Source organism: Ptychodera flava, chromosome 15 (assembly GCF_041260155.1).
Source record: "Ptychodera flava strain L36383 chromosome 15, AS_Pfla_20210202, whole genome shotgun sequence".
Classification (NCBI taxonomy): Eukaryota; Metazoa; Hemichordata; class Enteropneusta; family Ptychoderidae; genus Ptychodera; species Ptychodera flava.
Window position 1 is genome coordinate 8945001 of NC_091942.1, and position 14910 is coordinate 8959910.

At 38.2% G+C, this 14910-nt stretch overlaps 1 protein-coding gene across 1 annotated transcript in view; it reads left to right on the top strand.

The window, feature by feature from the left end:
- Nucleotides 1-14910, top strand: part of LOC139152239 (protein eyes shut homolog) — a 116625-nt gene that overhangs the window by 44442 nt on the left and 57273 nt on the right. Inside the window, exons 29-46 of the mRNA XM_070725381.1 lie at nt 1-3; nt 557-670; nt 1726-1839; nt 2236-2358; nt 2969-3082; nt 3729-3842; nt 5414-5527; nt 5967-6089; nt 6645-6758; nt 8015-8128; nt 9921-10034; nt 10548-10670; nt 11461-11574; nt 12067-12180; nt 13321-13434; nt 13810-13923; nt 14158-14271; nt 14751-14864. The exon at nt 1-3 is cut by the window's left edge and continues 111 nt beyond it. Coding sequence (XP_070581482.1) covers nt 1-3; nt 557-670; nt 1726-1839; nt 2236-2358; nt 2969-3082; nt 3729-3842; nt 5414-5527; nt 5967-6089; nt 6645-6758; nt 8015-8128; nt 9921-10034; nt 10548-10670; nt 11461-11574; nt 12067-12180; nt 13321-13434; nt 13810-13923; nt 14158-14271; nt 14751-14864 — 1968 coding nt within the window. The remainder of the gene's footprint in view (nt 4-556; nt 671-1725; nt 1840-2235; nt 2359-2968; nt 3083-3728; nt 3843-5413; nt 5528-5966; nt 6090-6644; nt 6759-8014; nt 8129-9920; nt 10035-10547; nt 10671-11460; nt 11575-12066; nt 12181-13320; nt 13435-13809; nt 13924-14157; nt 14272-14750; nt 14865-14910) is intronic.

The window sequence follows — 14910 nt, forward strand, 5'->3', positions numbered from 1 at the left end:
CTGGTAAGAAAATGTTGAATTTTGTTAATATTAAATATTGTTTAATAAGATATTAATGAGTTGATATCTCACAATTAAATGATCAATGAACAAAAAATTGTCAATGAATGTGCTGTATGATTGGGTCAATTTACATGTTTCGCTGTCTCATTGGTTTGTTCTAGGCCTAAAGAACGGTCTTAAAATAGTAATGATTTGATATCTCATAATTAAATGATTTATAAAAAATGTCTATGAATGAACAATATAATCAGGTCAATTAATATGTTTGGCATCTCATTTAATTCTTCGGTCAGCTGCCTATACCAGCGACATGATCCCGTATCCACAGGGTGACATTCTGATTTAACAATCAGATTGATTTTTTGATATGGACAAAATGTCTATCCGATTTGAATTATGTTATCCATTTATTACATTATAATATTGACAAAAGAGAGACAGACAGACAGACAGAGACAGACAGAGACAGACAGACAGACAGACAGACAGACAGACAGACAGACAGACAGACAGAGTATATGTTCTTACTCTAGCTTTTTGAATATTTATTCAGACATCAACGAGTGTGAATCTGCACCGTGTCAGAATGGCGGGTTTTGTGCGAATCTGCAGAACTCCTACTCGTGTACCTGTCTAGGTGGATGGACAGGGGTGAATTGCGAACTGGGTGAGTTTCCACGCACAGTATGTATTTCTAATGAGGAAGTACGGCATTTCGCATTTCCGACACCTTTCTGTGCTTTAAATCGGCAGTACCAATCCTTTACTGATGACTCTTTGGTGTTCCGAGCTTAGATTTAAGGAATCGATGTACGTAAACTGAAAGATCCAGGCTGAGTAGTGAACGAGTATACTCCGCGAACTTAAATCCAAGTCTCCGCAAATGCCGGAGCACCCGTAAACGACTGAGTCTTAACAATTTCAACAAAATGCACATGCCGATAGTTCCAAGATCTTTGAGTAACCTAATCCCATATCAAGTTGCGTTTACGGTAAGAAAGAAAGTTCAAAGCCTTTGTAAATTATATAAAATACAACCTAAATCTATCTACGATATTGAAATAAAGGGTTTCGAACTTCGAAGGGCAAAATTCAGAATATCATGGATATAAATACATACATAATATATCGTATATATAGTGAATATATATATAACACGATTGGAACTAATTTGGGATAATTGGATGGTGAAGTTAATGTATGTTTTATCTGCAAATGTAAGCTCATCTGCTTTTCTTTATAAGTTACACACTTGTTTTTATGAGTAATTTGTAACATTGCAACATTCAGCTATAGGGCACCTAGCTCTTTTGAGAAATTTGAAAAATATGAAGATCCAATTCTCCAAAATGAGTTCCAATCGTGTTATATATATATATATATATATATATATTATAATATATATATATATATATATATATATATATATATATATTATATATATATATATATAAACGCTTCTTCGTTATTGTCAGACTTCACATCATTGTAATACAACAGAACAACATAATTTCTATAGTCTTACAATATGTAGAAGCTCACGTATATAAGTGAGCGACGTGGTCTGTATCTGTGGCAGAGTTCAATGAAGAAATGTGTGCACTGGCAAGAGTTTTATCGTTGCCCGACTATTTTACTTTCCCTGAACTTTGTTATTACCTACTACAAATGAAACGTGGTTTGAATTTGTATAATTGTACTCGATCTCCTTTAATCTTTTAGATATCAATGAGTGTGCCAGTCTGCCATGTCTGAACGGCGGTACTTGCAATAATTTGCAAAATGCCTACTCCTGCATCTGTGTAGAAGGATGGACCGGCATTAACTGTGAAACAGGTAAGATTATGGATTCCTTAAAGCTTTAATCCTGACTGTGATAAGTCTCTCTCTCTCTCTCTGTCTCTGTCTCTGTCTCTCTCTCTCTCTCTCTCTCCTCTCTCTCTCTCTCTCTCTCTCTCTCTCTCCTCTCTCTCTCTCTCTCTCTCTCTCTCTCTCTCTCTCTCTCTCTCTCTCTCTCTCTCGTTTTCACGATTAAATTTCCCATGGTAGTGTTGCAGATCTTGTTAATATTTGCAATATTTTCGTCCATACGTACCAAGCACTTGGAAACCAAAATTTGAACCAAAAACAATTACTAGGTTTTGTTTGCGACACAGTTACTCCGTGTTTGAAATACTAACAGCTACATCTGATCTGCTTTTTATTGAAATTTTTCAATGCTTTTCATTTTAGCTCTCAACGCATGTGATCAGAATGGTGCAAATCCTTGTCTCAACGGCGGTACCTGTACAAACTTCTTTACCTCGTACGTCTGTACCTGCCTACCAGGATATGTGGGTGATAACTGCGAAATAGGTAAGTTTTGATATCCCAGAAACTTAGAAATTCATTACTGTAGCTGGACGACATATACCGCGGTCAAGTTTGAGTTTTGTTATGACATTTGTAATTTCTCACATATCACAATTTCATTGAAATTCATTTCATTAATTGTATGTTAAGATGTTACCAAGCTAATCGATAACCGACCGTTCTCTTATTTACTTATCAACAACATCTGCAGTGAATAGCGATGCTTTAACTCTCAGAGATTGGCTAGAAATTTCAGCGTCTGCTACTGATCAGATTTGTTTATCCTACAAGACATACTTTTTTGAATTCATGGAATATGTGAAACACAAAATCGAAGCTGTACACACTTACTCAACAATACCGAAATATGATGGTCTCAAGTTGTCGTCAAATCGCTCCCTACTGTACGCTGATCTTGATTGATATGGTATGACTATTTATTATCCAAAAATTATAACAATTACCATGGCACCACAAAGCAGTAAGCTTACACAAGATGTTTATGTTGTACATCGCATTTGTCAACACTCATACACTGGAATCTTTTACATCAGCGACACATATTACGGTGCATAGATTTTCTGACTGTTCTGTGTTTTCCTGATCATTGCAGACTTTAACGAGTGTGGAAGTAACCCTTGTCTTAACGGAGGCACGTGTCAAGACCTGGTCAACGCATTTAACTGCATTTGTCCCTCTGGTTGGATCGGAACTCGGTGTGAAATAGGTAACTTACCACAAGATTATGTACTAGGATATAGACACATAACTCCTCACCATAGTGTCATAACAATACCAACCTAGTAGTACACTTTGCAAAACAGATTTTCAATTGGCAAACATCTGTCATATGTCTCTTATTTAACAAAGTTTCGTACCCGAACGGCGCACTGAAAAGTATTAAACAACCAGATATATATATGATATTAATATCGGATATATTAAAGTCACGCGCCCGAAGGGCACGCTGAAAAATATATATTAAAGTCACGCGCCCGAAAGGCACGCCGAAAAATGCAACTGAATGATGAAATTTGTAGCTCGTAAGACGTATTTTAGGCAAGTATGGGCCGGCCTGCTTTGAAATTCAGAAACACAGTTAACCCCCTCCCCCATTTGGCATTTCAAAACATGTTGACCTACGCCATCTTTGGCAGTTTATGATTAAGATGGGGTAAGATGGGTAGTTATAATTAAGACAGGTGAAACCCCCCCCCCCCATCACCGAATCCGCCCCGACAGAAGAAACTGGTCAGTCCCTTATGTTGTACATCACATTTTTCAACACACATACACTGGAATCCGTTACATCCCTAACACATCTTACCTTCCTTAGATTTTCTGATTGTTCTGCGTTTTCCTGATCATTGCAGACTTTAACGAGTGTGGAAGTAGCCCTTGTCTTAACGGAGGCACGTGTCAAGACCTGGTCAACGCATTTAACTGCCTTTGCCCCCCTGGTTGGATCGGAACTCGGTGTGAAATAGGTAACTTACCACAAGATTACGTTCACGGGTATAGACGCATAACTCCTCAGAATAGTGTCATATCAATGCCAATCTCTCAGAAATTTGCGAGCAATGTCAGCGTGTGCAAATGGTCAGATTTGTTCATCTTACACAACATATTTTTTTAATTCATGGAATATATGAAACAAAAATTCGAAGCTATACACACATTCTCAACAATACCGAAACAGGATGTCTCTGTAACCTCCACAAATGTAATAATCTCCACAAATGTAATATCAACCACAATTGTAATAAAATCAACCACAAATGTAATAAAATAGTCAACCATTAATGTAACAACCCGCACCACAAATGTAATAACAAATTAACCATAAATGTAATAAACTTGAACTTGCATATGTGATCATTTGTTTATCAATGCCCTGAGTAAATAATAACTTAATAAGACTAGTGTAATGTTATTGCATACTTTCCTGAAACTAGGTTCATTTTCGAAACACAGAATAGAAAACGGCGAGGTACTGATCAAACCGTTAGATAATGGAAGTGGAAAAGCAGCTCTAGACACTGATAATTACATAAAAAGGAAGCGTCAAAATAACTCATCAACCAGTGATACCACACAAAGTTTATGACAGATGACTCAGAATAAATAACGAGAAATATGCAACCTTATAACAGAAACTTACGACACAAAACATGTTGACGAGAACATATACATTTCAATCTAGTAAAAAAACAATACGAACACTACCTTGAACACAGTAGAACAAAATTAGACATCCTGGCATCCCTAGTGAAGGAACAAACTTCAAGTGGGACAACATAGGAATACAGAAAATCTATCGATTATTCCACACAATTTATCCACTGAAGACGAATTTGAGGCGATTGATTAAGAAAGTATGGCAATTTTCGAAAAAAACGGCGTTAAAGGATCGTAGTGTTATACAGTCTTCCCCACTCTGGAGTAGAGACTGCACTGACGTTCAGATTACAGCTGTGTCTAGCCATGGCCAATCAGTTCTGTACACAAAACAGGGAAACGTAAAACACACTTTCAAATATGCAAAACACACTAAACGCAAACAATTAAGAAATGAATAATGTGTGGAGTTGCTTTCCTTATTACATAGATCAATATTTAAGGGCTAATTCCTCAATTGCGACGACAAAATAGATTTATTACATTTATGGTTGACAAGTATTACATTTATTGGTGATTTTGTTATTACATTTATGGTTACCATTTATTACATTTGTGGTTGGTGTTTTTATTACATTTATGGTGATTTTTGTTACATTTATGGGCGATATTACATTTATGGGTGCATTTTATGACAATTGTGGTTGATATTACATTTGTGGAGATTATTACATTTGTGGAGGTTACAGTCTCAAGTTGTCGTTCAAGTTCTCCCTACCTGTCCGTTTATCTTAATTTGATATGGTATGATAATTTATTATCCAAGAATTTGTACATCGCATTTGTCACACACACTTACACTGGAATCCTATACATCCCTAACACATTTCTCAATGCATAGATTTTCTGATTATGCTCTGCGTTTTCCTGATTCTTGCAGACTTTAACGAGTGTGGAAGTAGCCCTTGTCTTAACGGAGGCACTTGTCAAGACCTGGTCAACGCATTTAACTGCATTTGCCCCGCTGGTTGGATCGGAACTCGGTGTGAAACAGGTAACCTGTCACAAGATTATACACTGGTATAGAAAGACGCATGACTCCTTATTATACAGTATCGTTGTCGTCCAAGTCAACGCCGCAACACAACAATTACATTTTCGTCCAAACCTGATCAAGCACTGGAGACACCAAAATTTGAAAAACATAAGCTACAGTCGTTTAGTTTGAAACACGATTACTCTGTGTTTGAAATAGGAACAGCTACCTAATTAGCCTGTCACAGTCCGTTGCATGTGCCTTTTCTGTTAACGGTATAGTCGCTTACACATACGGGGGGTGTTACTCGGGTCTTGCGTTCATGCCTGCGGCATCCCCCACCTCAGTATGTGCGAGAGACTACACCAATAACAGAAAAGAAAGGGCACCAGGGCAGTCAACAGTCTATTATTACTTTGCATATTATTGAAAATCATTGTATTGTTTTTCATTTTAGCTCTCAACGCATGTGATCAGAATGGTGCAAATCCTTGTCTCAACGGCGCTACCTGCACCAACTTCTTTACCTACTACGTCTGTACCTGCCAACCAGGATATATTGGCGATAACTGCGAAATAGGTAGGTTTCGATATCCCAGAAACATAGAAATTCATTTATGTAACTGGACGACAAATACCACGGTCAAGTTTGAATTTTGCAATTTGTAATTTCTACCCGTTCTAGCGATTTCTCACATGTCACAATTCCATTGAATTATCACTTCAGTAATTGTTCACGAAGTGGTTACCAAGGTAATTAAAAATTTACTTATTCACGTAGCGTACAGCGACGCTTCAACTCTCGGAGATTGGCTAGCCCCCGCTGCTGATCAGATTAGGTCACCCTACACAACATATGTTTTTAATTCATGGAATATATGAAACACAAAATCGAAGATGTACACACTTACTCAACAAAACCGAGACATGGTGGTCTCAAGCTGTCGTTCAAGTGCCTTGACTGTCCGCTGATCTTGATTTGATAAGGATATGACATCCAAAAGTGTAATCATGGACCCACAAAGTAGTACACTGATTGTTTATGTTGTACATCGCATTTGTCAACACACATAAACCTGTAACACATCTTACCTTGCTGGACTCTTATTGTTCTGTGTTTTCCTGATCATTGCAGACTTTAACGAGTGTGGAAGTAGCCCTTGTCTTAACGGAGGCACGTGTCAAGACCTTGTCAACGCATTTAACTGCGTTTGCCCCCCTGGTTGGATCGGAACTCGGTGTGAAACAGGTAACTTTCCACAAAATCAAATTGTGTTCCCGCACTCTACGTGTTGCTTCTATGGTTGTAGTTGGACTGACTCTTTTTAGAACACTTTCCACAAGATTATGTACACGGGTATAGACAAATAAGTCCTCAGCATTATATTTTTATAGAGTCATGCCAATAATGTCTCAGAGAGATTTTCGAGCCTTTTCAGCGTTTGCTAATGATCAGATTTGTTTATCCTAACATATTTCTTTAATTCATGGATATATGGAACAAACAAACAATCAAAGCTGTACACACTTACTCAACAATACGGAAACATGATGGTCTGTCATTGTCGTTCTAGCCCTCCCTACTGTCAATTTATCTAGATTTGATATGGTATGATACTTTATTGTCTAAAATTATAATAATTACCATGCGGCATAAAGCAGTACACAGGTTGTTTAGGGACTGGTCAGTTTTCTTCGGTCGGGGGTGACAGTAGTTTATTTTTTGCGGACGTAAAAAAATAACTGGCCTCCCATTCCAACTTTCGAAAACTGGGTGACCCCCGCAACCAAGATAAAATAAGATGAAATATAAAATGAAAATATAAAGGAAAATATTTGCATCAAAGAGAACGAAAATTATCTTGTCGTTTATCTCTTTCTAAAATAAGTCACTGTGTCAAATGTATTGTGAAATATTAGCGCATGTTGCTTTACTTTCCTGAATTCGCATGGAGAAATCAGAAAAGCATCAGGATTTTGTCATGTTTTTCTTATGAACTGCAGATTTTATATGATTATTACATTTTGCAAACATCAAGAAATCTCTGACATATATCTCTGATATATTAATGTTTCGCACCAGAAGGGCGCACTGAAAAGAAATTATCATCAAAATATATCTGACCTTAATGTCTGATATATTAAAGTTACCTGCCCGAAGGGCTCGACGAAAAATGCCTCTGAATGACGAAATTCGTGGCTGGTACGATGTATTTAAGACAAGTATGAGCCCGTTTTGAAATTCCAAAATACACTTAAACCCCTCCCCTCCTATTGGGCATTTATTAAACATATTGACCCCCCTTTCCATCACAATATCAAAACAGGGTGACCCCCCCCCCCCCCCGGCCATTAATCCACCGCCTCCAGGCCGAAGAAACTGACCAGTCCCTTATGTTGTACATCGCATTTGTCAACACTCATACACTGGAATCTTTTACATCAGCAACACATCTTACCATGCAGAGATTTTCTGACTGTTCTGTATTTTCCTGATCATTGCAGACTTTAACGAGTGTGGAAGTAGCCCTTGTCTTAACGGAGGCACATGTGTAGACCAGGTCAACGCATTTAACTGCATTTGCCCTGCTGGTTGGATCGGAACTCGGTGTGAAACAGGTAATTTCCCACAAGATTATGTACACGGATATAGACACATAACTCCTCTGCATAGTGTCATACCAATATCAATCTCTCAGAGATTGGCCAGCGATACAATTTCAGCGTGTGCAACTAATCAGATTTGTACATTCTGTGCAACATATTTTTTAATTCATGGAATATATGAAACACAAAACAAACAATTACTCAACAATACCGAAACATATGACGGTCTCTCGTTGTCGTTCAAGCGCTCCCCACTGTCAGCTTATCTTAATTTGATATGGTATGATACTTTATTGTCTAAAAATTATAATAATTACATAGCGCCACAAAGCAGTACACAGGTTGTTAAGGGACTGGTCAGTTTTCTTCGGTCGGAGGTGGCGGCGGTGGATTAGTTTTTCCGGAGGTAAAAAAATGACTGACCCCCACTCTAACTTTCGAAAACAGGGTAACCCCGCGACAAAGCTAAAGAAGGTGAAAAATAAATTATATATATATATATATATATATATATATATATATATATATATATATATATATATATATAACGTATAACATAAAGGGGAAAATAGTTGCATCAATGAGAACGAAAATTATCTTGTCATTTATCTCTTTGTAAAATATGTCACTGTATCAAATATATTGAGAAATGTTAGAGCACGTTGCTTTATTTTACTGAATTCGCATGGAGAACTCAGAAAAGCATTAGAATTTTGCCCTGTTTTTCACATGAACTGCAGATTTTATAATGATTAGTACATTTTGCAAAACACTTTTAATTTGCAAACATCAAGAAATTTCTGACATATATCTCTGATATATTAATGTTTCGCGCCAGAACGGCGCACTGAAAATATTAAATATCTAGATATCTCTGATATTTATGTCTAATTTATTAAAGTTATGCGACCGAAGGGCACGACGAAAATGTAACTGAATGATAAAATTCGTGGCTGGTACGATGTATTTTAGGCAAGCATGAGCCCGTTTTGAAATTCAAAAACACTGACCCCCTCTTACTGGGCATTTTAAACATGGTGTCCCCCGGCTGCCATCACAAAGTCAAAGACAGGATGGCACCTCGAATCCTCCGCCCCCCCCGCCCCCGACCGAAGAAACTGACCAGTCCCTTATATTGTACATGGCATTTGTCAACACACATACACTGGAATCCTTTTCATCCCTAACACATCTTAATATGCATAGATTTTCTGATTGTTCTGTGCTTTCCTGATCCTTGCAGACTTTAACGAGTGTGAAAGTAGCCCCTGTCTTAACGGAGGCACTTGTCAAGACCTGGTCAACGCATTTCACTGCATTTGCCCCGCTGGTTGGATCGGAACTCTGTGTGAAACAGGTAACTTCCCACAAGATTGTGTACGCGGGTATAGACGCGAAACTCCTGAGCATAGTGCCATACCAATAATATCTCTCAGAGATTTTCTGGCCATTTCAGCGTCTGCTAATGATCAGATATGTTCATCCTACACAACATTATCTTTTTAATTCATGGAGTATATGCAACAAAAATCGAAGCTGTACACACATACATAACAGTACCGAAACATAATGGTCCCAAGTTGTCGTTCAAGTGCTCCTACTGTCGGCTTATCTAAATGTGATATGGTATGATAATTTATGATCAAAATATTATAATAATTGCCATGGCGTCACAGAAAACACTAGTTTTGAATTATGTACATCGCATTTGTCAACACCAAAACACTAGAATCTCTTACGTCCCTAACAGATCTTATCATGCATAGATTTTTTTCATTGCTCTGCATTTTCCTGATCATTTCAGACTTTAACGAGTGTGGGAGTAGCCCTTGTCTTAACGGAGGCACATGTGTAGACCGGGTCAACGCATTCAACTGCATTTGCCCCGCTGGTTGGATCGGAACTCGATGTGAAACAGGTAACCTGTCACAAGATTGTGTACACGGGTATAGGTGTAAGACTCCGCACTACACAGTGTAAAGAAAGGGAAGTCTCCCGGGAAAATGATCGTCCTTCATAAATTAAAAATATGCTACATTATCAAAGCGATCGTGGCGGATGAGAGTTGATAATCTGTTTTTACGCAAAATGCAAAAGTTAAGTCTTGAGCAGGAGTGTATGTAATTCCACGACAACATATTACGACAAGGAAATGGAGAGTGCATCTTCGTTCGTAACTCTAAATGACGATTTATTCCCTTTCGCAAAACGTTCACGTTGATTTTACTGTCGCTGTCGTCCACGCCGGCTGCACGGTAGTGTTGCAGGTCTTACAATAATTTGCGATATTTTCGTTTATACCTTTAATATCAAGCACTTGAGACACTAAAATTAGGAAAACAACGTTACACGGTTACTCCGTGTTTGAAATAGTAATAGTTACTCGTAATCTGTATTTTATTGAAAATTATTCTATTGTTTTTCATTTTAGCTCTGAACGCATGTGATCAGAATGGTGCAAATCCTTGTCTCAACGGCGCTACATGTACGAACTTCTTTACCTATTACGTCTGTACCTGCCAACCAGGATATGTTGGCGATAACTGTGAAATAGGTAAGTTTTGATATCCCAGAAACTTAGAAATTCATTACTGTTGCTGGACGACATATACCACGGCCAAGTTTGAATTTTGCCATTGCATTTGTAATTTCTCTCATGTCACAATTTCATCGAAATTCATTTCATCAATTGCATGTGAAGGGGTTACCAAGCTAATCGATATACGACCGTTCTCTAATTTACTTATTCGAAGCAACTGCATGCTATAGCGATGCTTAAACTCTCAGAGATTGGCTAGCTATGTAAGCGTCTTCTAATGATCAGATATGTTCATCGTGTGCAATATGTTTTTGTGATTCATGGAATATATGAAACAAACAATCAAAACTGTATACACACTTACCCAACAATACCGAAAGTGATGGTCTCAAGTTGTCGTCCAATCGCTCCCTACTGTCCAGTTATCTAAACTTGATATGGTATGACAATTTATTATCCAAAAATTATAATAATTACCATGGCGCCACGAAAGACAATAGATTCAGCGTCTGCCAGTAATCTGATTTGTGTACCCTGTCCATATATTTTTTTAATTTTTTGAATATATGAAATAAAACCTTGAAGCTGTCTACACTTACTCAGCAAAGCCGACACATGATGGTCTCAAGTCGCTCAAGTGCTTCCTACCATCCGCTTATCTAAACTTGACATGGTGTAATGATTTGTGATTCAAAAACTAGTACCGTGGCGCCACAACACACATACACTGGAATATTTTACATCCCTAACAATTCTCATCACGCATAGATTTTCTGATTGTTCTTTGTTTCCTTGATCCTTGCAGACTTTAACGAGTGTGGAAGTAACCCTTGTATTAACGGAGGCACGTGTCAAGACCTGGTCAACGCATTTAACTGCATTTGCCCCTCTGGTTGGGTCGGAACTCGGTGTGAAATAGGTAACTTCCCATAAGATTATATACACGGGTATAGGCATATGGCTCCTCAGCATAAAGTGTCTTGTAAGGGAAGGCCCCCTGGAAAAAAGTAGTCCGTCATATAGTAGAAACCTGTTGTATTATCGAAGCGATCGTGCCTTTGAGCAAGGATAATCTGTTTTGTGTGGCCTCTTTTCCTTGTAAAATACGGAAATAAAGTCTTAAGCCGAAGTCTGTGTAATCCAACGATGATATGTTACGTCGAGAAAATTGAGAGTGCACCTTCGGCGTAACTCTAAATTATATTTGTTCACTTGCGTAAAAATGTTCACATTCATTTACTGCCGTTGCCGCCAACGCTGACGCACATCGTCAGTTACATGTAAGTCAGATTATTGAAATTAGGTTTTGAGTTATAAGAAGCCTTAGTATTTAGAGTATTAAAAGACGCACGTTTCATTTTGATTGTGTCCCTGATTACACTTGTCCTTTTCCGCCTTCTCTCTACCTCAGCAATTAATTTGTGTCAACCTGATCCGTGCCGGAATGGAGCGACATGTGTGAACTACCAAACAAGCTACGAATGTGTATGCAGTCTGGGCTGGCAAGGACAGAATTGTGAAATCGGTAAGGCAACTACAGTTACAACCAAACCAGTTCCAGTGATGGTAAATCGAGCATTTTGCAGATAAACTAACTTTTTCACTTTGTATTTCGTTGTGTGAATAACATGTACGAAAACTTGAATATGTGGGTGCTTAGGTCCTCAACAACCTGTTCGCTTCGAGGACATATCTGTGCCGAAAAAACACTCAAGCAAAAATCTACGGCGAGAATTTATTTGTGAGGCCATTTACCACCAGCTCATCGGCAGTCGAACGGGACCAAAAGTCTGAGCTTCGTTTGAATGGAGCAAAATGAAAAAGCTAACTTCATAGAGGATGTCGACGATCAACAAAATGCAATCGCAAGAGCATTGTTGAAGCAAGGCCGGAGCAATCTTAAAATTAGACATTGGCCATATCTTGTCGGCAAATTCACGGAAACGTCGTCTCCTTCCAGATAATCTGTAATGGCTACCTCCTGCTTCGGTTTCAGGCTGTCCATCACCACTTTCTTCAACGGCATAGATCATATTTGCAGATTTTTTTCATCATGGTTACTGGGGATAGCGTAACCGTGATTTCATGAAGCCGTACTACTGTCTGAGGTCAACGTAAGGCAGTTTACTTCGAATGAAACATTTCTGGATGAATGACACAATCATTCAGTCGAATTCAAAAGGCTATTTTTAGACGCTCCACCTACATTCATGAATAAACAACAGATTTACTCTTTCATCCAGCCGATTTTCGACGCATTCTATTGAACAGTATATATAGCACATCGGTTCTAGCCAGACCTCGTAACCTGCGGTTACTCGCTGCTCGCGGCTTCGCCGCTCGAGCCGCACGCAGGTTTCGAGGTCTGGCATGCGAGACTAGCAGTACAGTAGCTCGAGGTTTTGCCTGGGTATTTGGGTTGGACATAGACTCTCGTGAGTCTATGGGTTGGACGGCAATTTTGCCGTCCAACCCAAATACCCAGGCAAAACCTCGAGCTACTGTACTGCTGCTATACTAGTATATACTCACACTAGATTTTTTGAGACGTGACGGTGACCAAAGAGCACCCTCTATGGCTTTTTAACTTTACATTTATCTTTATTATTTAAAAAAGTTATGATTTGCATTCTCCTTTCATTCTTCTACTCTGATTTGCTTACAGAAATGAACCCTTGCAACTCTATCCCATGTCAAAATGGTGGAATCTGCAACAACTTCTTCACTTTCTACACATGTGACTGCCCTTCAGCGTATGCAGGTATCAATTGTGAACTGGGTAAGTCAGAAATGTTCATGCAATTATTTATAATAATATTCTCTTCTAACCTTTTGCCTGCACTGCAGTTGTAAATGAGTTAAGTTACAGAACCTGATAAGAGAACAGACTACAACAGCAATGGAGCTCAACTAAACTCTGCCTTTGTTTGTTTGTTACTATTACTGTAGACAGTTACATCAGCAGTATCAATTTTATTGTATCTAGTAGTTTTTAGGGAGGCGACAAAGGAACATAATATGATGTAATGACAACTCTAACTTCAGACGGGAATTCAAGGAAATATTGATAAGATTTGCACATATTTTTTAAAATCTTTTTTCCTTGGTGTGTACATTACATCATTTGTAAAAATTATTTTCTTTTTCCTTTCAGATCACAACGAATGCGTAAGCAACCCATGTGAGAATGGTGGTACTTGTAACAATCTCTTTGACAGCTATGTGTGTACCTGTGTCCAGGGCTACACTGGCTTCAACTGTGAAAACGGTAGGTGTTCATGCAGTGTTCGATCATGAATGAAGTCTACCTTGACTAACACATCTCCAAACTCAAGACGTGTTGTTGTTGAAAACTATGGAAGAAAACTTTGTAATTCAGTATAATATATGATTTCAGCATCATGAGCTGATTCCGTGATCGTGCAAGCTACCAACCTTGACCAGAAATTTTTTACATCAATCTTATGATATCTTCCCTTTTATTCGTGGTTTCTCTCCACAGAGGTCGATTTATGTGAGCCTGGCCCATGTCAGAATGGTGCCACCTGTATAAACTACAGAACTTACTTCACCTGTGAGTGTGCACCTGGATGGCAAGGTTCAACGTGTCTGATCCGTAAGTATTTTGTCCTTGTTGGTGTTATCACTGTCTCAGAGGGCAACTGTCCCAGAACCGACACTCACCGAAAAAAGAGTACCCTGGGAGAGCTAAATATTCATCAGTTCAACCCTTTCATCAACATGGTTTGGTCCAACCCTATTGTTTGAAATTATGTACTTGGACCTCTTAAACAACAAAATGGGGATGAGGATTAAATACTTCCATATGATCTATGATTTCCCCTGTGACTTAAAAATGTTCAGGATATAATAGCTTTTTTAGATAATAAAATAAAAACAAATAAGACACATTTGTGATACAAAGCACTAATAATTTTATCATTGTCTACACTTAATATGATAGATTAATGGCAATGATGGGTTGTATACAACAGTGTATCCAGGAACAATGAATATTTTATATTATGAATGCGAGAAATGAAATAGCAATGAATGTAAATAAAGATATTAATCTTAAATTCATGTTTTTTTCAGCTATTGATTTATGTGAGTCATTCCCATGCCAGAACGGAGGTTTCTGCGGTAACCACCAAACCTACTACGAATGCTTCTGTCAGGCTGGATTCACTGGCGCTAATTGTGAAACTCGTAAGTTGAGTGATTTGAAAGAATTCAAAAATCAGTTGGCTTCTAA